Raw genomic sequence first — 27067 nt, 5'->3', positions numbered from 1 at the left:
CTAAATCTCCCTTCACCTACCTATTTTAATCTACTTTTCCAAGCATTCCTGAAGTCAAGAAAGCTAGCTTTTCAATAGAAGAGTTACAAAATAAGGAGAGAAAACAACAGTGTGGCACAGAAACAAATGAAAATAAATATTGCTCAGAAAATGACCATGAATGGCTTACCCCTCTGTCAATCATTTGCTTTGGTTTTCCCCTACATTAGGATGGATAACTGAAGCTCTAGTGTAGATGAAAGCGAATAAATATTCATAATTGTGTGGGATTGATTACCAAAATTTAAAAAGTTCAATTCTTATAAGACAAAGTCTCAGGCGTTATTTTGCGGAATTGCTTCATTATAGAATAAAATAAAATAACTTTGTTTTATTCTATAAGTTCAATTCTCTCATTTAAATTCCATCTCCAGCAATTATCAATTGCTGCTAAAAACGCTCACCGTATATGTCTGAATATAGTCCCCCCTTTTTTTCCAAAAATGCCTGTGGCAAAAGTAAAGGGGGGGGACTATATTCAAACACATTTTTTTAACTTTTCCCGAAACTGAAGCCTCAAAATTAGGGGGGGGGGGACTATATTTAGAGGGGGATTATATTCGGAGAAATACGGTATTTGCAGCACAACATGAAAATAATAATACAGCATGACATGAAAATAAAATGCACGCGTGTTAAGTTTATGGACACACCACTTATTGATTTGCATCAAAAATACTGATAAAAGTCAAAATTATGGTTACTCCATAAAGGAGATGCATTTAAAAGAGGAATAGCATACAAAAATTAAGCAGTTTCAAATTAAAAGTTTCAATAGCACTCCTTAGCGTAGGCAACTTCGACTTTGCCCACTGCATACGCTCCAATTCATATTTATAGATTGATATTGATATAAGAATTCAGTGACTAATGAGTAAAACGGAGAAGATGTATGGCAGCACAGCTCTAAAATGGCATTTTGAAGAGAAAGCAAGCACGATGAACAACTGACGTTCACGCGATAGCACCCAGCTGACAACAACTGATGTCAGTCAGTGCACAAGATGATAACAGGATTCTACTGCAAACAGCTCACTTCAAAATATATTACAAGGTGTAAATAGGATTGAAAAACACCTAAGTGTTCTTCAAGTCTGTAAATGAGAGTGAATATTCAAATTCCCAAACTAATATTCCATCAAAATCCACATTACAAAACAGCTGATAATAATTATTCCACTACAGATTTTTTTGGATTATTACCGACTATTTTGTGTTTATTTTTACTTACATCCAGCTCAGCAATCTGAACTTCCATTTTTCTACCCCCTTCTCGCAAGTCAATCACTCTCTGAAAGTACTTGTACAAAAGTGTCCTTGTTTCCATGGGTGAAAGGCTCATGAGGCGAGCCATTAGTAAGTCTTCATCCTGCAACAAAAATTGCAAACAATTATCATGAGAATACAAAATAAAATGCTGCACGGAAATCATGTAAAAAATAATTCTATGCCTTGATTTTTGCTATCATCGACTTTATGGGCCAGTGGCTTAACTATGGGGGGAAAGCCTCAGAAAATTTTATAGTATACTAATGTTTTCCCTGTCGTGATGCTTTCCTGCGGAATTACAAGTGAAACCCAAATTTTTACGTGCCAAAATGATGTAAAATGTATGGCATGTCGTTTTTCAAAAATTTTCCCATTGCCTGGGGGGGTTGGGTCACCCCCCAGATCCCATCATTCCCTCCCAAAGCATGTTCCTTGTTACGGCACTGGTATGGCCTATGATAGTATACATAATACCTAAGAACTTTCATTTCTAAGGAATCTGCCTAGGAACACCTTATTAAGCTACATATAAACATTCATTATTACGAAAAGAGTACTTAAATGAATAACAATATATCTGAAATACATGGCAACATAAAACAAAAAAACATAAACATAGAGAGGGTTAAACATCAATACTGGGTGTAAGAATTGTTCTGTCACACAGAATTAATCAAATGGCACTGCAAGTAGGGAGTCTGAGAAGTTTAGTACCACTAAAAAAATTATAGAAGAAGCTTTAAAAGGCAAGGGCTCTCAATGATCAACAAACAACTCCCAAAATAGGATCATAGACTAAAAAGACTACATTGCTTCCTGAGATGTGGAGAAGGATATCATTTTCAAATTTTAGTGGATGCACTAGATGTGAGGGTGCTAACATGGGTTTGGGTTTCATACTACTGACAATAATGAAGGAGGCCCATGCCCAAGATATATGATGCAACATTATAATGATAGTGTAAATATGTTTTGACACAACTGCTACTATGTTATAGGTTCCGTAAATTCCAGAAATACCTATTTGTGATTACTTCCCAACAAGTAAAATTTGACTCGCATAATAATATTCTGGTGTGGCGGATCTTTGGCAGATCGAGGCTTTTGAGCTGCAACATCCACTGGATAAAATCAAAATTTTTGGAGGTTACTTCTTTGTACTAGTTATATTTTCCACTAAATTTGCCCACTATAATGAATTAAAATACAAATTAGCTTTAAACTTGGGACCTATTCAACAAGCTTTGGTGCTAATAAAACCACCTACTACAAGTGCTTAGTAGTGTCTTTCTTTATCAAAGAATAATCCTATAGACACAGTTTTTAAATGTTGAAAATCCAAAATTTTTAAAACCTGCAAACCCCCATTTGACTGGGGAAGAATTTCCCAGACCTCCACTTTGCCCCCACCTAGGTCCAAGCCTAGATTCGCTACTGGCAGTTGGATCAATAGAGAAGATATTTACCTCAATTCCAGTCTTCTTCACACAGCCAAGCTTATCTTCCCGCCCACATATAAGCTCATTTTTATATTCAATTGCAGCGTCAATTGCTTCTAAGGCTTCATCCAGTTCCAGCAATTTTCTTTCCTCTGCTGATGTCAGTGTTTTCTCCTGTAATTTTTAAGCCAACATTAATATTTTTCATTGATAACCCAAGGTGAATAATAACTTCCTATTTATGCCCACTATTCTTTCTCATCCACCTCCTATCAATATTTAACTTAACAAAAAATACAGTGAACACAAGATCAAAAACAGAAGAAATACTTACACTTATGTATAATTTAACCTTTAGCAACGCTAATATATCCTAGGAATTTGGAAACACTAGTCTGTATTCAAAATTTCATCCTTAAAAACAATGCCAATTCAAAAGAATGAGGTGAACTCAAAGCAAAACTTAAAACAGGGATTAGGCTACAATTAGACCAGGGATTAGACCAGGAACCAAAATATGTAATTCCAAATTTAAAAACAATAAATTTTAAATATCATGTAGGTACATATGCATATCTAACTACAATTGGCGGAATATTCTTTATACTCACAAACTTGACAAAATGGTAGGGATGTGCGAGTAGCACTTTTAGATCTTGAGTCAAGTATCAAGTCGAAAATTACTCACGAGTAAAGAGTTGAGTATGATAATTTCTGAACCAGGCAATACAGCAATGCATACTTAAATATATTCTACCCCTATTTTTTCTATTCTGAATGCCTAGCCTAATGTAAGAAGGAAAATATAATGAGGATCGTTGATGGTCACTGCCAGAAGTAGGAGATGAATGTAAATTAATGTGTCTTTAATAGTTCCACAGGCACAATTGAAATGAATTAACCTCAAGTAATATGTTGACAATTTAAGTGATATATGTGTACAAACTACAAGAGATAGCCCTGAGTAAAGTCATTTTCACAGCTATAATAAAGATTACACATTATGTATATACATGCATCTTGTAATATTTGGTCCTTTCAAATTCTCAAGCAGAAAAACCAATTGTTCCACATGCTCAGCCAGCAGGTTTTGACGTCTCCATGTTACAGTATTACTGCCTGCAGAAAATTGCCTTTTGTTACACACGTGTGTGGCTGGGCAAGTACTTACCTACCTGCCAAAATTGAAAGATTTCGGAACCTCTGGAATTTTTATTAAAAATTATATCAAGGATTTTTATGGATCTTGAATCTTCATGGAATTCAAGTGGACAAAGCAAACGAATTATAGAACTTAGATTTAGTTTTGTAGTGTCAAAATTTTTTCTATATTTCTCACGTTGTTTAATCAATCTTAAAAACTCTTATTTTTCAAGTTCAATAAAGAACTAAATGCAACAAATGAATATAACATCGGGCAAACGCAGTAATAAAAAAGGCTAAAACATGGCATTAATTGTGACGTGAAAACTCCCCATTCTGCACGACCAACCTCAGCAAGGATGGAAAGGGAAAATGGGTATCGGTTGTTGCCCTTCATGAAAACAGTTCATTTTTCTCTCTCTTAAGCATGCTGACTTAATTTCTTCATTCTACTTCTATACCCGAGCCATATTTCTTACACGTGGGATAGTTCCGAAAAATATCCAATCCTTAGTATTTTCACTTAAGTAATGCGGTAAATGGTCAAGTGAATTCATACATAATCCTTTTTAACATCCTAAGTTTAGTGTTTTAGGCCAATGAAGATGATATTCCGTGCTTTAAATGACAATTTTAAGAATAAAGTTTCAAAAAACTTGAAAAATCAACCTCAGTTACCGAGCCTCAGTGTCCTGTGGCGAGAAGCTCAGCATTGACGCGCAATTGAGAAATCACTTTCATTTCCATCGTCACAAACTTTTTTTATAATATCTGCTTAGTACTCTTCAGAAATTTATACTTTATATTGTAGTTAAAAATTTCCGAGCCATATATTATGTCTACTTTATGTCAAATTTCGCATGAAAAACAGGTCGTCCATTTTGCATTGTAAAACCAGACAGATGAGAGCCAAAATCTTCAAAAGTCATTGAAAGTATAGACAAAACACCAGGTTAAAGGAATATTGCATTTTTTATCCCATGAAAGTCATACCAACACAACACCACCTGGATAAATTCAAAGATTTTCGAGGAAAAACGAGATTGCGCGTGGTTTTGAAAAATTCATCTTGTTTGGGCCACTGTATCTCACTAAAGGGTCGTATTTATGTAAAATGGCATATAAATATATAACTGGTGATAATTTATGAGCATGTAGACAAAGTTTCAAGTCTCTGCCTCAAAAAAGGTTATTTTGGACTTTAGTCCAGCTTTTTCCTATTTCGGACCACTGTGCGTCGGGTCGGAAGACAATCGGCCGCCGCAGCTGACGTAAAGGTATTCGGCGACCACGTTGACAACTATAGTGTATACAGCAAGCTGAATCTACCAGGCCAAGGCATTAGAATAACTAATCTGCTTTAAAAACTGTATTATTACATGAGTTTCATGATAGTGATTCCTGTCGGCAGATTGCTGGACCTGCTAGCCTCGAAAGCTCTGTAAGCGTAACTACTTGACTCGACTTGACATTAGTAATGCTACTCAAAATAACCAAGTCCAGTACCAACTACTCAACTCGACTCAAATAGTGAAAAATCAGTGATAATATTACAAAAATCTAGAGAATTATTGAAAGTTAAGGACCATGTATTATCCAGAAGTATTTTGGGATATAAGTGTAGAGCTTACATAAGTAAGTAGGGGTCAATAATAGATAAGCTAAAATCAAATCCAAATAGTAACCTACGTCTAAAGTCAATGTCAAGAAGGTATCCAAAAAATTAATACAAGAAGGTAAATGAATCTTTGAAATATGCATGGAAAAAATCCCATTTCACAGAATGCATGACAATCTGATTACAATGATACCAATTATGTAATTACTTATCAAATTTGTTATATTTGTTGGATACGATTCTAAGGCATACTGTGTAAATTAATGATGTATAATACATATCCTATATAAACAAAAGCTGTCTTGCCTTTTGATACTTCTCATCCAATTTATATCGCTGATTAGTGAGGCAGTCCCTAGTGCGTCGTAAATTTTGTATTTCATGCCTCAAAGCTTCTTTCTCATCTTGATTAGCAGTTTTCTCCATATGAGTTGACTTCTCCTTCATCACATCATCTAGGTGCAGGATCCGTGCACTGACTTTATGAAGACTCTGAATCAAGAAATGCAGAGAATTAGAAGAACGACATGGCAATTATAATTTGATTCACATTAGTGAAAAGTTTTTAACTTACCTTAGACTTCTGCTTTTCCAGGGCCAACTTTTCCTTCAAAAATGTCTCCCGTTTTTCTAGCATGGATTGCTGCTGAAGTAACTGCTCTTGAAACCTTTTAGATGACTCTCTCATACTCACTATTCTTTCTTCTTCCTCATGAATCCATTTCAGTCTGTCTTCCTCCATCATTTCCATAGAAGTTTTCTTGCTCAGCTACGTTTGAATGAAGATATCATAATTATATTACAGAATCAAAAGAATTATTAATGACAATGAGATAAGGGTCAGATCGATTCTATGTTCCAACCCCTCTTGAGCTTAGATCCAGAATTAGAGCCAAAACCAAGGAGAATCAGTTCCGAAATAATTTGCACTACACCCAATTTGGAATCTTTTGTTGAGTATATTTGACAGTACATATTTTAAACAGATTGATGCCATGGAATCAATCACTTATAAGATAACTTGACCTATTAACTTAGGTAGTCTCTATTGTACTCTGATGGGAATCATCATTAGATTTTAAAAATCAAACAAGGAAATTAAAACACATGATTAAAACCAGAACCAAGAACTAGAACTGAATCATGATAGGGACTGACAAAAGTGTGGATCCAACTTAACTCAATTATTATCATAGAATTAGATAAGTATGTATTCAATAGCAATGAAAAAAAACCATATAATATTAACCCTTTCGTGACGTTGGAGATCTCTCCTTAGCATGACTGCTGTACTGAGCCCAAAGACTCTTATGTTTACACTGAAATTGTAATATAAGTTAATATTTATCGTAGAATTTCGTATAAAAATTGTATGCGCTGCTCAAAAGACAAAGAATTCAAATCTTAGTTTATATTTTTTGAGAAAGGAACAAATATTTATTTCGAAAACTGACTGAATTGAATGACCGCCGTACTGTGTGATTTTGAGGGTACGGCCTGATTCCCGCTTTGTTAGGCCTTGAACATAATAGTCCGCGAACCCACAAAAGTCATAAAAGGGGGAGAGTAAGGAAATGTATATTTTTGGCATTCATTCTCAGGCATAGAAAAATCTCCAATGAAAATTTGCAGCGTTCGTCTCCTGGGTCAAGAAATGCCTCACTGCATATTTTTGTCATTAGTAGCAAAAGGGTTAAAATAACCATATTGCAATAAGCTATTGTGAAATTATTGGTCACTTTTCTCTTATTTTAACGAATAGTGAACAATGGAAATATCTTACCAAGAGAGTTTGATCAGCATACTTCTGTTCCAAGTCTTTTATTTTCTTTTGGTCTTCCATAAGCTCTAGCTCTAGACATTGTTTATTTTTCTCCTCTTTTTGAAGTTGCTTCTTCAGTTTCTCCATTTGCCTTTTAGATGACTGAAGGCTGTGCTCCAGTTCTAGAACCCTGTTTGTAAAAATGATGATACAATTAGCAATTAAGATATTTACAAGGCAAAAAATTAGGACTGCTACCTTGAAATATGATGCGTTCAACACTTAAACGCTGCATCACTAAGCATTGTATTTTCAACTTTATTTTTAAGTACCCAAGAAAAACGTTCAACGTATGACTAATCTCTTAAGATAAATATGTCTCCTTGAGAGCTTACGAGTTCACTAAAATAATTAAAATACAAGCCACAATTAAGATTTTTCAAGGCTCAAAACAGCAAATACTTAAACGTATCTAACTTTTATATCATTCAAAAAAGATTCCTGCAATTTATTTATGTCAAAAACCTGAATGAAAATTCTTGGAACAGTTTTTCATGGTTGGCTTTTGACACTGTCATTATCCATTAGTCCAGTTCCCATGCTGTGATGAAGATACAAGCAAATGGAACATATACTTACTTCTTGGCACTATCTCCGGCAAGCTGTTTTATGTTTTCAATATCTCTGAGACGCTGCTCATAGTGATCAGCAAGCTTTTTGTACTTGTCCACATCTTTCTTGTACCTCATTTCCTCGTCTTTGGAAACCACTCTTGTGGATCCCTTAGTTGCCTGGGCATACGTTTTTTCAGCTTGGGCCAATTTAACTTTTGCTTGAAAAAAGTCCTCTTCCAATTTATGGATTTTCCTTTCAAAACGATGCTTGGCGGAGGCCCTGGTTTCACTATTCTTTATCATGTCAGCTATAAATTGTTCCTATAATAAAATATTACAGGATTTAATAACATACATTCCACCAGACATTTTAATACACTGAGCTTGGGTGCCTTTCAGCATTATTATATTCCCAAAATCCTAAGGGCTTAGGTAAGAAAATAGTAATTTTAAAAAGTAATTTTTAATAACAGCCCAAATCAGCATTAACTCCAATACTTTTGACCTGAAGAAAACACTAATTTTTTTAGATACGTAGGAGAAGTACCAAATTTCTGAAGGATACATATTCTAAAGCCTTGATGGACACACAAACAGCAATTATAAAGGTGAGGAGTACAAGAGATTTTAAATTTAAATATAAACAAGAGAGCCATTATGCCAAATTATAAAATACTAATACCGTATAAGCGCGTGTAAGAGGCGCACCTTTTTCCCCAAACATTGCAGCCGAAAATGGGGGTGCGCCTCTTACACAAACTTCTTATCTTCCCCCCCTCCCCTACCCGGTCGCAAGTCCAAGGGGAACTGAGGGGCCTTGGTTTACGGCGCGAGTCAGTCATCTGAAACCCTGGGTCAAAATCAAGCGGCAGGTAGGGGAGTTTCTCCCTTAGTGACGTATTTTTAAAATGCTCCTGTTTGAATTTCTTGTAAGCATTGCGCCGTCACGTCGGTACCCCAGAGGTGAACATTGAAAAGATCGCGCGGGGTGATTCGCTCAGGAGCGCGCGCTAAATTTACTGCCACGAGTGGGCATCCCGCAGCATTTATACTGCATATAGTAATCGCTTATCAAACGTATAGAAACGCGTAGTTTTGAAGGACATACCTGATTCGTCAACATCTGTCTTGCCGAGCAATTTCCATTACTCTGAGCACCTGATTTTTCAAAAATTATCTTCAGACGCTAATATGAGGATTTTTGCAACTGAAAATTATATTGGTGTCAAAACCTGCGGTTTAAAAAATTTGAACGAGTGTGTTCATTGTTGGACTAGCGCTGAAGGAGAGGTCGAGGGGAAGGAGCGCGCTCCATATTTCAAGCTACGAGGCTATGAGCGAAGGAGCAAGGGAAGAACACGTCCGATCTTGCATGTGACGTCGTTGCCTTTAAAGTGAAGAGGCGAAGGCACAGCAATGTGATATATACGCAGTTTGCGTTGCCTGAAGTTTCTAGTCCGTCACGTCTTGTTTGAATGCGCTTACGCTACGCTTGTTTCTTCCGAAATTGTGCTGTTAGGACTAAGTTGAATATTAGTATCCTTGTTTTAGCTATAAATCTTTGTATCAATCAATTAGAGCTCAAAAAACTTAAATGCTGTCAGATATACGTCGCGTTAGGTCTAATTCTTTTTATAACCTCGTGCGTGTCATACAATTGCTGAAAGATATCGAGATATATTTTCGAGCTCAGAAGGTGACTCACCTAGCATTTGACCTCCAGAAACTCTGAGAATTGAACCTGGTAGACTGGAAAAGGTCAGTTGGTGAGATGGGGTAGGGATGAAACGCGTTTCCATTGATCCCCTGTAACTTGATAATTTCCTATTTTCCTATGGAGTCCCGGAAAGGAAAAAAAACGGCCCCTTGCACACACACCGATTTTGGACGGCCGGTAAAATATCGGCTGATATTTTACCGGCGAAGCGATGCTTGCACACACACCGGATTTTTACCGGTCAAACGATAAGTTGCTATGTTTTTGAGCCGGCGACGGCGATCCACAGTGACAATGGCCGGCAGCTAACCGGCATTTAGCCGGTGCCGGCGCCAGTTTGGTACGTGTGCAAGCTCCAATGCTCTCCCATTGTTCACTATTGGAATGTGGACGGCATATATTTTTCCGGCCTTCCAAAATCGATGTGTGTGCAAGGGGACTTAAATCTACGACGTGGTTATTATCCTAAGGCGCTGAGATTGCCCCGATTGTTGTCCTATCTCTTGGGAAGGTTCATGCTATGTGCCTGTCGTGTTTTGCCTTAAAATTTTCCACGGCTGCAATTCTATTGCAATACTCCTGCGAGAGCTATTGAACAAAATTGTTCGTGAGTAGGACAAGTAACGTAGAGCGATGACGTATGCGAAGAGAGGATCGGAACTCTTTCTACTCCCTCTTATGCCGCTATTACCGCCGCAGTTATCAAAATTTCCTCTTTCAAATAGTACTGAAAGAGGAAATTTCGATAACTGTCGAAATTCCAGGCATACGTCTCCAACACCACACGATAGGATAAAAAAAATACCGTAAATTTTTTTCTTTATAGCTTTCTTCCTCAAAATAGGGGTGCGCCTCTTACACAAGCTTATACGGTAATCACATTAACATTTTCTTTTTCGAGTGGGATACACAGCAACACTAACACTCTGGTGAAATTTGTTGCCGGGCACCAGTGTCTTTTCTTTGTATCCAGACACTTGTTAACATTGCTGAGCTATATTGTGTGGCAACATGCTGCCGACAATTATCGCCCCAAGAGGACGAAACCTTTAGGCAATAAAATTGTTAAAATCTGACATAAATGGTATTTTAAAACTCAGCCTACTGAAAACGAGGTTGATAGTAAATGACAATATTTAATATACCAAGAAACACAATATTGAAGGTTCAGAGCTGAAACACAAACAATGTTTACCTTGATAGTAATTGTATTCTGCAACTCCTCTATCCTCCTCTGAGCACCTTGAAGGTCGAGCAGAATTTGACGGATTTGATTCTGGTGAGCTTCTTTGTTCGCAGCCAAGAGTTTCAGCTCTTTCGTTGGACCACATGCGTTACCATCAAGAAGCTTCTGTGTGGCTGCATCTTTGACCGGAGGAACACCTAATGCAGGCACTTCAGGCAATGGGTCTGTTTCATTCAAAGGAGGACGACTCTTGCCAGTATTCTTGCCTTGATCTTCATCGCCATCGCCACAAATGCCCTAAAATAACAAAGTAAACCCAAGTGTCGGTTAATTTCAATAATATAGGTGCACTTTAAGTAAAGAAAGAGCAAAATTACAAATAACAAACAAACAGCATCAACCTAGAGAAGAGAAGAATAATTAAAATGATTTTAGGCAACGAATTAGGTCAAGGTTAGATTTTAGGGCAATGACAAATTTGATTTTTACAAATACTTTGTCATTAAAATTCTTAAAGAGTAAATTTCTTTACAAATAAAAATGGCAAGTAATGAGTATCATATTCCATAGCAGAAACAACATTCCATTTTGTAATACTTCCCATGATCCAAAACAATACCATTGCCCGTGGGTTTCTATCTCAAAAGAGACAGAGATGTGTTAGAGAGATCTTTGCCCTGAACTAGATGCTACATACATAGATACATTCTAGCCCATTTATAATCAACCCATCCATAACAAAGTCCTGCTGAATGAATTTAAAGTCATTCCCCACCAAAAATGGCCTTTTCAATAATTACATGATGACCTAAAATTTATTTACACAAAAAAACTAAGAAAGAAGAATACAGGTAAAGATGAATCCATGAAAGAAAAAGCTACCTCCCATATAGGGTGGCATTCAGTACGTAACAACAGAGTACCCCACCACTACACTACCACCCAAAGTGACAATTTTTGCCCAATAATTTTCTGCTTAATCTTAAAACCTAATTCTCATACAAATGGGGAATTCTTCAATCAAAAAGTTTTCAGGCTAATAGAAATTTTCATAACTTCAACACAAAAATATGAGACAATAGGAATTACCTTTAGACAGCAGGAACTTCACATTTTATAATAGACTGCCACTGTTATTTTAGCACATAACTTTAAGATCATGAATGAATAAATGAACATACCACATGAGTAGGCAAAGATTCTCTTAAATCCTTCTTTGCCAGAGCTTTTGCAATATTCTGCATTTCTGCATCAACTGCTCCTGGATGTATGCTGTGCCTCCTGGTGTTGAGGGAATTCACCTGCGATAACCCAAGAGGTGATCTTAACTTTGCCAGTAGGTCATCAGATGATGAATTTGATCTCCCCACTGCTTCAACCTCTTTCTCTGCAACAATTAGAACCATTTTGAAATCATTCTCACACACAAGTGAATGTCATACACTGAAATATTATAACAATAACAGGTCCCTGGACACAAAGATATCATTCTGAATGAAGTAATACCTGATACAGGTGGTCCTGGTAACCACTGAAGCATTAACATACCCAAATCCTTTCCGATAAGTCTCGTACTTTAAAATAGTTGCAAAATATCATTGAAATGCCTCAATATTTACCAGAATTGAGAGTAAAATTTCCTAGTGGGATACTCCTCTACATTTTTCAGTATAATGTACTTCAATAGTCCACTTGAGATTCTAATTTTTGTGGCTTTGATTCCCAAGAGAAAATTTCATCCAGACCAGGAATAACACAACAGACCAATGGCAATTCAGGCCCCTGTGCAGAACACTGTACTATTCAGCAAATTTAATTCTCATGGCAATTTAAGGGGGTCATGGCACTAGGTGTTGTGTCCATTGTCCACCATGGATGGGAACAGAAGAGAGCCACAACCACAGCTAAACAACAAGTACTTTATACCACCGTGGAGATAAAAATTAAAAAATACCAAACATCCACATATTATTTTAATGGATGACCTAGATTTCACCACAGAGTAGCATACGTGTAGCATATAGTATGATTTGTTCCTTAGTTGTCCCTCGGTCTCTACAATGTACACTAGGCCTGATCTGAATACGTTACATTTCCCTGGGCATCGCACTGCTGTTTACAGTCAATCTTTTCTCATTACAGCTTGTTGGATTTGGAATGAGATACCAGCTGACATCAAAAATTGCATATCTGTCAAAAAATTTAAACTAAAATATTATGGTTATTTACTATCTCGATAATGTCATATCACAAGTTATTTTATTATCACAAGTTACTCTTATTTTTTTCAAATTTGTGTTCTGATTATTATGGTTCATTTTTTGTTGTAACATTTTTGTTTAGTTAAGAATATGTGACTTTTTTGTGTGTTTGTAAAAAATCCAGCTTGGAAAATAGTTCCATTTGCCGTTTTTTTACTATATTTCATGCATTTGCTAAATTGATTATTCCACGAAATGAAATATCATTGTAATCATTGATATTGAATTTAATGTAATATACTATCAAAATGTAATTTAATATTATTTCTGTTCTTATGGAATTTTTACTGAACAATAAATATTTTTCTATCCATCTATATTGGGGTGGTGGGGTTAGGGGGGTGGAGGAATAGGGGCATCAACTCCCGGCTGAAGGTTTTTCCCTTGCAGCAACTGCCCGCAATATATCCACTACGGAGATGATAACCTATCCTCCGACATACAATCCTACAACCTTGTAGGATTGTACCACTATGCAAAATATACAAATCTGTTGAACTCAATTTAAATTTGAAAGGACATTTTTCAGGAATCTTTTCTGAATTTTCATGTAGGCAATGCAATAAGAATGTCTATAATTCAATTACGAGTAAATTTATGAATTGAACAATTCTCAAAGAATTTTTCAAAATGAAATAGCATAAACAATGCCTGCCATGTCATAAGTTTAAAATTAGTTATAGTTTAAAATTATAATAATATTCAGGCAAAGTTCAGGATCAACTGCCTACAGATACCAAGCCATAATAACTACAGCCATTTTGGTAGAGGGAAATGGTGACTTTAACTTCCTGCATTTTCTACGTGACATTGATAGAATATTTAATGAAATTCATGGATTTTCTATATGCATGAATTGACAACGTATGACCAGCAAAGCCAAACTGCATTGCACCATGGCCCTCCCAAAATCAAATTTCTAGCTATGTGTCTAGCTCAGGTCATTCATTAAAACATGGAATTGAAGTTTTTATTTCTCTTTTCCAGATGGATAAATATCTCTGAGTAATGCCAAAAACTGCTACATTCATACCATGGCTTAAGATAAACCTTGCCGGACATTTTGTTTTCCGGCCTTCAAATCATAAAGTTATGGTTAGTTCCAAACTAGCAACAATAATCTGAATTCACATGGAAAATATGAAAGTAACCAACGTTTAGTAACATTTTACCGAGGAGATTTTTTATCATAATCCGGCCGTTTTCTGCTTCTGTCCACAGGAATCAAGACAAACAGCATTTTGTTGTAGTCATGCATGTAGATTTAAGAAACGTTTGAGTTACCACAGAATTTTAAGAGAATTAGTATTTTTATCTAAACTTCCTATATCCTGTTGTGAACAGTTTAAAATATTAGAAATGACCAATCACAAATAGAAGAAATAATTACTGAACTACCTACCAACTGATGCTGACAAGGCAAACAGCTCATCAGATATTTTAAACTGAAGAGATTCAATGGTGTCCCAGATGAAGCTATCAGTCTTCTCCTTAAACATTTTCATATATTCATCTAGTTTATCTAAAAAATCTGGAGTTTGAGCATTCAAGTCACTTTCATCCTCTGAAGCGTATTGAGATAGATCCTGATTACTGTCAATCGAAAACTCATCATTTCTTGTCAAAGAAATACGAGTATTCTGATTCACATCACCAGTACCATCAGTCTTTTCTCCACTCTCCGTCAATTCATCTGCAAAGAAGAGCGAATACATTAACAAATGACATGTGTCAATAAATGCTTTAACCCTTTTCAATTAGGTACTTTAATTATCCTTAGCCATGTGGCATCATCAAACTAGATTAAACCAAACCGAATCTACTACAAAATCTTTGAATCCAAGTGAAAATAAATTGCATAATATAATGGGTGCATACACCTAAGAAACCAGAAAACACTTTTTTAATCAATTATGGATTTAAAAAATGCATAAACTATTACGCAAGCATTGAGTAAAAGAACTTTCCACAATAGCCCAAGAGATGATGTTCTCATTCATGCATAAGAAACAAAAAGCCTAATGTTAGAAATCAGAAAAAATTCTGCATATTTGAATCATTTTGCAATGGAGCATTTCAATTCATCACTAAATCAAATCAAAATATGCCTGACTGAAGTTGATTTGATTAGATTTTTTAACATAAGCACACACAAAAAGTACTCTACTGCTTCCATAATGTCAACCAATCATTAATATTTAGTGGAAATTGATAAATTAATATTCTTCCACACATAAACAATATTCTAAGCATACTTCCAGTCAAGATATAGAAAAAGTACATAGTAGGCAGAAAATTGATGCCAGATAATTCCAGTGAAACCGACCCTCACAGTAGAGAACATTAAAACAGACCAAAGAATGTGATAGATGAATCCTGACACACAAGCCATAAAGGAAAATCACAATGTCAGAAGAGGTTAAAAATCAAGTAAGTAAGGCTTAAACTTTATAACTCACTCATACCTATTTTCCCCAATGATCTACGAGCAACTTCCTCTATCTCTCCAAGAAGTACAGACTCATCGCGACCAACACATTCATCACATTCCTGTTTCAAACACAGCCATAGTTGAATCTGCTCTTTCTCCTCAGCATTAAGGCTTTCATTTAGCACCATTTTCTTGAACAAACCCTCAGCATTTGACACTAGCTTCATCCATTGAAGAGCAGCAAATTCTAACCTAAAATATTAAGAACATTATGATGGCGACATTTCCTAGAAAACTGAGAGGTAAAAAAATATAAAATACATCACACTCACCCAAAAATTTCATCATTTGTACTTTTGTTCCCCACAGTAAGCCTCGAGTTGCTACTGCAGTTTGTATGGACTCCTTTAACTTGATTGCTATACACACAAACATTCATCACTGTATGGTTAAGTATATTTTGGACTCTAGTTGCATACCGTAGAGTATTTAAGCTCTCATCAAAATCAAGAGAAGCAGGAGAGAGGCAACATACAAATAATGTCCTTGACTTTCCACCAAAGGCATCCTTCAAGAAAAAATCAGACACATTAAAAGGAGATGAACACTCACAGCATCCTCATACAATAAGCACAAGTACGTACACAAAAAAATTATTGTAGAAGCTCTAAACATCAGCCTTAAAAATTCAACGTTAGAATAAAACTATGAACCATATCCTAGACTGTGTGGAGTTTTTTAAAGCAGAAGCACAGGACTATGTCATACATTTACCCACACTATGGCACTAAAACACACCTTCAGAATTTTAGTCAGGTTGGATTCCATGTATGGCACTACAGTTTTATGATTCTGCCACACAGGATCACTAAGTACGGACACAACATTGGCCAATGCTGTTAGTCCAGGGTCCATCCTCACAATTCCAGGATACCAATTACCAGTTCCTTGACTTGAATACATTCTCTCTGGCCCACCCAAATCTGCAAACACAACCTTGGAAGTCCTATGCTGCACCATTCCATTGCCTAAAGGAATAAAATAAAGTTATTTTGACGATCATCAATATTTAAAAAATACATATATGTAATGAAAAATGAAAAAGCAGGAGCAATTTCCACAATTTTGTGAATTGTGGAAATTGCTCCTGCTTTTTCATTTTTCATTATGCCACGTTTCCACTCCATCTCGCCTGAAACCTCAGATTATATACATATATGTATGTACCTAAATACCTGCACAGTGATTAACCTTAAACTTATGAATCTGTAAGACCTGACCCTGTTTAAGGCATTAAAAATTATTGGCCTTTCACGATGAGTAGAGGTCCATGAAAGTGGTTTTATTTTTTGCTAAAATTCATTTTAAAGCCTTGTGATTTCAGTGTCATAGAAAATCTTGGCGGTGTTATTACAATGCTACAATTTTTCCACGTTTATAGGCGTTTTATTATTTTATGGTAGACGTTTCATGATTACTTAGACTTTTATTAAGCATCCTACATAACATTTAACACAATTTTGATTATACAAAATCTCTGATAAAACTAAATGAAGGAAATGGTTCAAGTTATATTGGTCCAAGGTATATGAATGGTTCAAGTATGTAATCTTGGTGAATACGATCGGCAAACAGCGAATCCCCACTACCTTACATGTGTTAACTTCGACAGCCATTCCAGAATTTTTGGACTATCAAGTTTCTCTACACTAAATAAAGCCTTTAAAAATGCTTCAGTAGTAGCAACAACAAGCTGCTCCTTCGCTTTCTTTGACTGAGTGACCGTGTGTTCAAATGTTCTTTCAGCACCTTCCATTTTCCTTGGACCCTGCAACTATGCGAACTGTAAAATGAAAGAACACACAAAACCACTGCAGTGGTTATGAATCTAGAGAAAAATCGGTGGAATATTTTCACTATCAGAGTATTCTTCCTTTTCTGTAGGAACAGAAACTGGATTTGCTGATAGTGGCCCAGACCGCCTTAATGACAGCGTAAGGTAACCCTACCCCATTTCTTCCTTCCCTATGGGGCCACGGGGGCATACGCCCTTCCCAGACATTTAAAAAATAGACAAAATTTTTTTTATGGTAATCCTTACATTCATTTTGTATTGTGTATTATGGAGCCTCAATCGTTTAATTTCATATTAACCCTTTCGAGACGGTGGAGTTTTCGTCTTAGCATGACTGCTGTACTGAGCCGCAAGAGACTCTTCTTTCCCCTGGTACGGAGCATTTTTGTGAGACATTCGTTAAGAAGGGTCTTGCGGATAATCACAAGCTCTCAGCTTCAACCCCTCCCAGTGGGGACTCCGCATTATCACCGACTCCGAGAGTAGTTATGCTCCTTTCTTTCCGGGTTTACGACCCTACCTGCGGCATTAGTTCGCAGGCAACTTATGGATTGCTCATATGCATTTGGCACATGGATGATTGTTGTTTGCACGTAAAATACAGACTTTGAATTGAATTCCTCATTTTTTTCTGAGCATTGTCAAATTTTAAATGAAGTTCTAAGGTTAATATTAACGCATATATTGCAGCAACAATTTCCATGTAGATGTTTATACAGAACTCGAGATATTAGTTAATTTTTATCATAGAATTTCGTTTAAAAACTGTAAACGCTGCTCAAAAGACAAAGAATTCATTCTTTGTTTATATTTCCTGAGAAAAGAAGAAATATTTCTTTCGAAACCTGACTGCATAAACAATGGTATGACCGCAGTCCCTTACCGCTAAGAGGGGTAATATAAGACGAGGGGTCTGGGTATCTGCTCTCAGATTTCGAGGGTAAAGCCTAAACCCCACAGTGCTGGGCCCTGAAACAAAGACATCTTACACCCTCGACCATCATAAAAAGGGGGAGAGCTAGGAAATGCATACATTCGGCATTCGTTCATTTGCATAAGAAAACCTCCGACGAAAATATGCGGATTTTGTCTCCCGGGTCAAGAAACATCCACACGTATATTTTCGTCTTTAGTAGGGAAAAGGTTAAAATAAATATAATATATCCTACACTAATTGTTGCATCTTGTTTTTAATTTCAAGAAGGAGAAGATCGTTTGCCCTTGTGCCCCTGCCAGAAAAAAAATCCTGGATCCGCCCCTGCCTGGAGGTGTTGTCAGGCTCTCATCACCATGGTGCCTCCTATCTTTTTTTCCTTTCTCTGTCCTTCCCCTCTGGAAGTGCGCGGGTGAAAAGTCTCACACTTGCAGACACAGTCCTCAGGAGTGAAACCCTACGAGCCCGCCCTGGGTCCTCGTTTCTGTTGCAGTGGTTACTGCCTCTCGCTCTTTCTTCTCGCACTTGTCTACGCTCCAACATATTACTGTATATGTCTAAATATAGTCCCCCCTTTTATTCAAAAATGCCTGTGGTAAAAGTAAAGGGGGGGACTATATTCAGAGGGGGACTATATTCATAGAAATACGGTAACTATCAAGACACATCAGGGATGGGGACCCATTCCCTTTTGGTTTAGTTTTCATCTTCCAGCTGTATGGATTGAGCACTTTAAAAATTTGAATGAAAAATCGAGACCACAACGCCAAATGCCAAGCTGCTATCTCTAAACAATGTTGCAGGTGAGAGGATTCATGCCACCAAAATGTGTCCCCTCACTTTTATTTGAGGAGGGGAAGAGTTTGCTCATTGGGCCCCTTTGACCAAGTTGCTGCTGGGGCCCTGGGGTAACCATCCCATCCCTGATATTGTTCACCACCTTCAAGGGCCAAACACGTTCGAGGACCTTAAAATCAAGAATACAATCCCCTTCCATATTTATGTCAGTTGGGATTTGGTTAAAAATGGGCCTTATTTTCATGTGGCCAACATATGTGGTACCTGATAACTACTTCCAGCACATAACATCATATTCTGTAATTTTTTCATAATGGTTTCATTTTGGCTTGAAGAAAATTGCCTCATTTTTGCCAACACTTCCTTAGGTATAGATCCATAAAATAATAACACACTACAACCAGCTTTCTACATTAATCTTTCCAAATGCATATAAAAATCAAGTTTGCAGAATGGAAGAATTTAAGGCAAAAAGGCAAGTTAGTTAACTTCAGTTGATATTTGTATAAAACTAAAATAGATAATTTTGATGAACTCATAAAAATCAGTAAAAGAGAGTGGGAAAGCATACATGTATGTATACATTTCCTGAAATAAAAAATGGGATGCTACAATAATATAACTGCACAATTTGATGAATGCCAATGTAAATGCATTTGCTCATCTATGGTATCATTTTAACTATACTAGCTGCTTCACTTAGAAGGAATACATACCCACTTCCCACTGTTGATCCAGAGTCAAAATGAAAACAGTATGACACTGGCTTGAATTTGAAATGGATGAAACATTTGTGTGCCGATTACTCATTCCTATATGAATGCAGTTAAATACTTCCATCACATTTTGACAAACAGCCTCTTCAGCACCACTTATGATAGCACCTCCCTAAGAAAGAAGTGATATAATAAAAAAACACATTTCAAAGACATTACCTCCAAAATATGTATATATGTACTGCAATTATTTAAAAAATACAACTTGAAGGAAAATTCACCACATAACGTGAGTTGGCTAAGCATTAACTTCCATTGAATAAACTCAATAAATTATTGACCAACCACAGGAAAATTTTTATACGTACTTATTTATGTACGTACCACATAAACAGACAAAAAATTTATCACATAAAATTATACACACACAATAAGTGATCAAGTAAACATCGCTGAAATAATACTCATAATAAAGACTTCAGTAAATTGCCCAATGTCATTATGTCTCAATGGTGATGAAAATAATGACTGGAAAGAGGATTTATTCGGGTCAAAAGAAATAGCATTGATTTTATACACATATATCAGCCCAACAATGAGAATTAGTATGTGACCAAAGGGCTCATTGGCTGTGTCCATACAAGGTGGAAAGCAAAAAGCTCTTCGCCAAAAAAGTATCACAGTTCATGGACAAATTAAAAAGTATGTGATTGCAATACACCATTTTAACAAAAGCAGCAGGTTTTTATGCAAAAAAGGAATTCAAAGCCACCAGGATAATAGGAAAAAAACTAAGACTTCCTCTGATGAGCAGATATCTTTACTATTTCATATTTCAGACAGCATGAATTTTCAATGCAAACTAAGAAACAATGACAAGAGAAGACTTTATAAGGAGATAAAGCTGTTTGTGTGACCACATGCTACAAACACCTGAGGCAAGTGATATTTTTGGCATATTAGGGGCAAAATATTTCAATCCATTCTATGTCAAATATATGGCACATGCCTCTACCGCAAAACTCTTCCCACTCTTATTACAATCTTGCAACACAACTTATACCCAAGTTGTTTGGTAACTGCCACGTTATAAATTACTAGCTTGGTCCACTGGTGCAGACCTAATGTTTGATGAAATTACAGCAGTACACTGTTCAAAAATAAATTGTAAATAAACCCAAATTATCTAACTGTTATCTATTTGTGCTCTTAAAAATGAAAATGATAGTTGATAAAAATAATTGATAAGTTTTAGTTGTCATTTGTTGCTTATTTCCTGACAAATTTTCGCAAATTATCATTTGACTTGGAGTAAATATTTCTCTTGATGTTGCATAGTAATCTATCACATGATGACCTCACTTCTAGGATTAAAAATTATTCTCATTTGTAAATGCATGTATACACACTACATTGATAGTTGAGGTTGTTCGGACTAGAATTAGTTAAATGAACCAAATATTCTATCAGTACTTTGTATAAAGGAAAGCAAAATAATCATTCAACAAAATATCCACTCGTATGGTGATGTATACCACATGGAGATAGTATCCATTATTTGGGAGATTTAAAAAAGAATCACATAATTTTAAATAAAAATTTGAAGCAAGAACTTTTTCTTCGAGTAACTCAGATTTTTATTCTGAGAAAGTCCACGATAGAATTCTAATTCTAGCTATGTTAAAAGATGACAATGAAAGAGTTGCTACCTATATTATCCATACAAAAGTACCCTTGGTACATACCATTGTATACCATGCAAGCAGTTTGGGAACTCCTACTCACAGAATTTAGTGGAGCTCAATTGATTAAAAATAGGCTATTATGTCAATTCACGGTACCACTCTTAACACCTAAGTTTCAAGACATTCACAATATGTATAGTGAGCATAGAACCAAAATTGAAGACTCACATCAACCATTTTCACAAAACTGGAATTACTTACATGCGGATCTTCAGAAATGGTAATATCCTGTTGAAACTGGCTAGTATTAAGTAGGTCACATACTATATCGTCATGTATTTCCAAGAACATGACCTTAACAAGAAAATTTCTTTCTGGAAGCTCCTGGAAAGGGATTGAAAAATTTTTTTCAAATAAAACTGAAAAAAAAACATTAGACGAGTAGGACAGCATGGTAAGAAAAGAAAATAAACTTTGCTTGTTATATTGACCACTGGCCAATAATGGGTTTGACAATAACTGTCATTTTCAAGGTTTGTAAAAAGTTCAGAATATTTCCCAGAAATTTACACAGCAAAGACTACTTTACAACCTCTTGGTCACACCAAGTTAAGCCTAAGACTTCAGAATGTGCAATGTGGTGATTTTTAAGTCCACTTACCCCAAACTGATGGAACAATTCCCTCATGGCCCTTGGCACCACCCCATATTCCGTCTCACTCAAGGCACAGTGGAGACCAGGCCCAAACAATGTGTACGATTTCCCTGAACCTGCCTGGCCATAGACAACCACAGAAGCGTTGAAACCTATAAAATAATATTTTGTATAATTTAGGCATAATGGTAAATGCAACATTTACACAATACAGATTTTGGGGGTTCCTCTTATCGATTACAATTCTAGTGAAGAAGTTAAGATGAAAAATTGGCAAGTTTTTAATGATGAATGAAAACCAATTTAAATGCCATTCATTCTAAAAATAATAATGAAACCAAAACTATGAAATTTGGGTTGGACATGAGAAAATCCACCCCTATTCCTAATATGCCAGTAGTGTCTCAATAGTGCTATTGCATTTTCTCCGGTACCAATGCAATTTAATGAAATCAATCTAATTTATACACAAGTAGAACTATCAGATAACCATTATCTCTTGTATCATACATCCAACAGAGAACATTTTGAGTTTTAGATTGCAGAAGAAGCTGAATTGCTGAATGAACGAGACATGTTATAATCAATAAAACACATGAAGTTTGAGCAAAGTGTATGTGATCAATCAATCAATTTGTGAGTCAACACATACTACCTCAAAAACAGCTTGCAAAAGTGTTGTCTAGAAAAAAACATTTTCACAATTCCTTCATTTTCATATACGATGATTTTTTTATGATATTAATCAATTCATCAACAGCTCAATATTTATTTCTAGGATAAATTCCCCCTATTGCACCCAAGCATTGGTCCATTATCTTGGCATTGTCTCAGACCAAAAAAAGGAATGACGACCATCTGATATGATGACCAGATTATAAAGGTGTTGGGCTAATAAGGCAAGGGCGATCAGATACCTAGATTTTGCCAAACATGCCCTGCTTTTTTATTACTATGTGAGCAATCGGCCAGCTTTCAACCTTGGATACAAATTAACCTATGCTCTGCTCTTTAACAGTATGATGGGTGTAATAAAAAAAATGCACAACAGAATAATATATTTCAAAAGACATATGACGCAACATCAAAGGGCATGAGTATTAGTTTGCTTCTGTCACATAAAATATGAATTTTAAAGGGAACTTTTCAGATTAAAGACTAGTATCAGTTTCATTATCAGCCACAAAGCTCACAATGAGGAAAACTAAAATTGACTTAGTTTGTTCCACACTGACGATTTATTACTAGCCATGGTCCCGACACTTATGTGTACGGATTAACTCAATGAGGAATTTTAATTTATCAAGAAAAAAAATGAAAGAATGTAGCCCTTGATAGTAAAATTGGTCTCAAAATCATGTCCATAGTAAATACATAATAATTGAGGGATGTACAGAGTAAATTTTATTTTCCTATACATATATCATGGTACTAAAAAGTTAAGCTGGAAATGTTGAACGCTCAAAATAGTCTGGCTAGTGTAACAATATTATCCATTTTCACTTCCATACATAACACTGATTTAACCCATGAGATCACAAACTTAGTTTGCACTTATGAACTCAAGTTTGCACACATTTCCCATCATCTCCAAAGCTGATGAAAGAAATGTACTCTTGTAAAAGAAGAAATATTGAGAAATAACAATAAAATCAATGAAAAAATTCGGATATGCATTTTTCTTAGTTCTACACAAACAAAACAAAATTTCATGCATGGGCAGGCCTTATTTCGCAAAGGTCCTGGCCAGGGTTGATTGATTTAAATCACTTGATTTTTATTTTAAAAAATCAGGTGATTTAAATCATAATGTGATCTATTTGTTTGATTTTTAAAGAGTCAAGAAAAGGAAGCTGTAAGTGTATAATTTCGATTTTTATTTCTTAATTAATACAATGAATCGACAGTTATCAGCACAATGGTGGCTCTTAAATAGAAATGATACTGTAGGAATGCATGTGACATGAAAAAAAAATGGCTTTGGTTAGAATACTAGTGTATCCGTTGAAAAAAAATTGTTTTCTGATTTAACTTCTAAGCGTAGGCACCATACAAAGTCACAATTACAGATTTTTCTCAACTTCATATGCTTTAGAACCGCATAATATTGCACATTTGATACTTCCAATGGCAATTTTATATTATGCTGGTGTAATTTTTAATTTGATACCATTGGCATTTCCATAGTTCTCTCCCCCTGATTGACTAAATGTTATATTAAGTTTAGAGTATTTTGCCTCTTATTGTTTCCGCAAACGATCATTCTCCAAGGGGGATCGGGTTGGTGTGGTGGCTAGAGTGTTGGCTTCCCACCCGACGGGCTCGGGTTCAAATCCCGGCAGTGGCAGAGAATTTTCAGAGACTGCCCGATCCCTGCTTGAGTGTTGTGTGGAGGACATTTCAAGCGCAACACTCCGTCCGTCGGATGGGACGTTAAGCCGTGGTCCCCTTGGCGCCTTTCTTCAAGAGCAGGCTAATGCCGACACCGGGTTTCTCTCCACCGTTCCTTCCATACCCTTCCCTCATGGCGCAAATGACCTCAGCTGTCGGTCGCCTCCTCCAAATACCATACCACCTCATTCTCCAATTTGCTGCCCAAATAGTTAGTTTTGCAAATAACTGAATTTTCGATGAATGGTGAATAATAAAAACCTCATTTAAATCAATAAAATCTGATTTAAATTTAAAAAATCATGATTTTTATCAACCCTGGTCCTGGCATTTACCCACACAATCCCAACAGCTGAAACTTTTTACCAGGTCACTTGAAATACGTTCTATGCAAAATATTATAAATCTGGATAAGAGGGTTATTCACTCATCTATACGTTGCACACTATTTCTTCACTTCGTTCTTGAAAAACTTCATTTTCATCGATGGCTTGATAATTTGGTGAGGCAATGCAAAAACTTAAGTAAGATGATTCTATGATGCATTATGTTCCACAAAATGCCCACTCAGATAGACCCTTTGTAAATGCACCGCTTAGGATGCCCTCCATGGCCACTTGAAATAAATCTAAGGCTGCCAAAATTCCATCTGATTGCCCAGCATCAACATTATTGAGGCAATAATTCCATGGTATAATTTGTCTGTCATTTACCCAAAGAATGACCAGTAATCTTCAGCAAACACATGACCATTGGTAGACAATTATATTTACCAAAGATGTACTCACCAAATAATTATAAACGTGATAGTCCAGCTAACAGCTACGATATACCTAGGTGAGCCATGACACCACGGTCTCCGTGCTAGGACGCGAAAGGTACTTAAGTAGATCCAATAGACAGTCACAACAATCTTTTCACCTTTTGAATTCATAATTAATACCTTATTGAGCAAGCAAGGAAATGAGTGACAGCTCACTACCACGTAAGTTCCCCTAACAAATCGGAAGAATCGAGGCAGCAAAATTTGAAAAATTAGAATGAAATAGCTCGTGATCTGAAAATATGGTTTAAATACAATATATCGACATATTGACCGCAAAACGGAAGTATATTCAATTTCCATCAATTTAGCGTTATATTGCAGAAAAATAGAACTAAAAATTGAAATAAAATGCCAAAAGGCTCACTTTTTGTCCATGAACACAAGCTCAATAATTGTTTATGCCAACCTTACTTACCTTCCAGGACAAAGCCCAGTAGAGGACCGACCGTAGTGTTGAAGAACTGACTTTGCGTGCAGCCAGTTGGAAGCACGTAGTCAAATTTAAAAACATTACCATCACCAACAATAATTTGGTTGGTAAGAGGTGGGGTGCTAATACAAACAACATCATGGTTTCTGTCTTGATATATTAGCGGCCGAACCTGCCCAAACGAAGAAAAGGAAAAGTAATCGTCACAAAGTGCTATTATAGTTACCGCAGAAAACGCAAAAAATACAATCAGTTTTAAACATTGATAATTGCTGTAAATGGCCAAAGAATACAAACCCTGACAGCAACTTGAATTGGTACATCCATTCTACAAATAATGCCCCTTATTCACCAAGAAATGATACACTTATTCAATCATGGAAGTCCACAACATCCATTTCCCCCGGCGTAAAAATGCACCACTAAATATTTGATAAAACATTTCAAAATTCCTTATCAACAAGCACGGAAGACAATATTTATTTCAGGTGGTGGTTCAAAACAAAGCACTGTGAAATCGTGCTCTAAATGAGTCGGTCATCATGAACGGATCTTTGAGTAGGATACACAATTTCATATAAGATTTTATCATATACTATTAATATTTTACCAAAATTTGATGATCAGTCAGTAAATTAATTATTTTTCTTGTATTTAAAAGTTCTGACTACATTTGAACTGGGGTTAATTGTCATTTTCAATAATGGATTTTGAATGGAATCCAGTCAAGTAGTTCTTGCCGTTCTTTTTTCAACTCTTTCTTATGATCCTTCGGTGATGTTCCTTTTTTTGTTTCAACTTCCACGACCATAGAACGAATATAATGTGAAGATCTTTCGCATTTTTAATTACTCATTAGTTGACAGTGGAAAAATGTAAGCAAATATAATGGAAAGCGGTGTGCAACGGGAATCTATATTTAGAAGTGGGTGGCTTTACCTTTGAAATATTTCCTATTATTGTCACAAATTCCATTTATTCGATTGCCTTAGCTGAGGTATGGAAACATGGAATAGATTTATTTAAAAGATATTTTCATCGAAGTTTATGCATGTACTGAAAATGCACTTAAAATTAGTTCAATGATACGCTGCGCATAGTTAATTGAAGTTCTAAGCTGTAGCTGAAGTTCTGGAATAAAGAAAATAAAAACGGTGTCTAAAAATTTTGGTATGGTTAAAGTTTTCCATTAATGTAATCATAAGACAGTGAGATGAGTGAAATATTTGTCAATAAAGATTTCCCACGTAAAATTCATATTTAATTACAAATGATCTTGAATCTATTATATATTTATG

The 27067-nt window shown here is 35.9% G+C and overlaps 1 protein-coding gene across 1 annotated transcript in view; it reads right to left on the bottom strand.

Annotated features, from left to right (window-relative positions):
* Window positions 1-26261, bottom strand: part of LOC124170927 (kinesin-like protein KIF27) — a 30586-nt gene extending 4325 nt beyond the window's left edge. The window contains exons 1-17 of the mRNA XM_046549986.1: window positions 26067-26261; window positions 25755-25941; window positions 22129-22274; window positions 21729-21851; window positions 19783-19954; window positions 16278-16507; window positions 15812-16047; window positions 15514-15731; window positions 14451-14741; window positions 11969-12174; window positions 10797-11084; window positions 7910-8205; window positions 7292-7460; window positions 6083-6277; window positions 5815-6000; window positions 2775-2921; window positions 1271-1408 (exon numbers count right to left, since the gene is read on the bottom strand). Of these exons, the coding sequence (XP_046405942.1) occupies window positions 1271-1408; window positions 2775-2921; window positions 5815-6000; window positions 6083-6277; window positions 7292-7460; window positions 7910-8205; window positions 10797-11084; window positions 11969-12174; window positions 14451-14741; window positions 15514-15731; window positions 15812-16047; window positions 16278-16507; window positions 19783-19954; window positions 21729-21851; window positions 22129-22274; window positions 25755-25941; window positions 26067-26096 (3258 nt within the window). The 5' untranslated portion in view covers window positions 26097-26261. The remainder of the gene's footprint in view (window positions 1-1270; window positions 1409-2774; window positions 2922-5814; window positions 6001-6082; window positions 6278-7291; window positions 7461-7909; window positions 8206-10796; window positions 11085-11968; window positions 12175-14450; window positions 14742-15513; window positions 15732-15811; window positions 16048-16277; window positions 16508-19782; window positions 19955-21728; window positions 21852-22128; window positions 22275-25754; window positions 25942-26066) is intronic.
* Window positions 26262-27067: the final 806 nt, after the last annotated feature.

Source organism: Ischnura elegans, chromosome X, assembly GCF_921293095.1.
Source record: "Ischnura elegans chromosome X, ioIscEleg1.1, whole genome shotgun sequence".
Lineage (NCBI taxonomy): Eukaryota > Metazoa > Arthropoda > Insecta > Odonata > Coenagrionidae > Ischnura > Ischnura elegans.
This window is presented reverse-complemented; position numbering and strand designations above follow the sequence as displayed.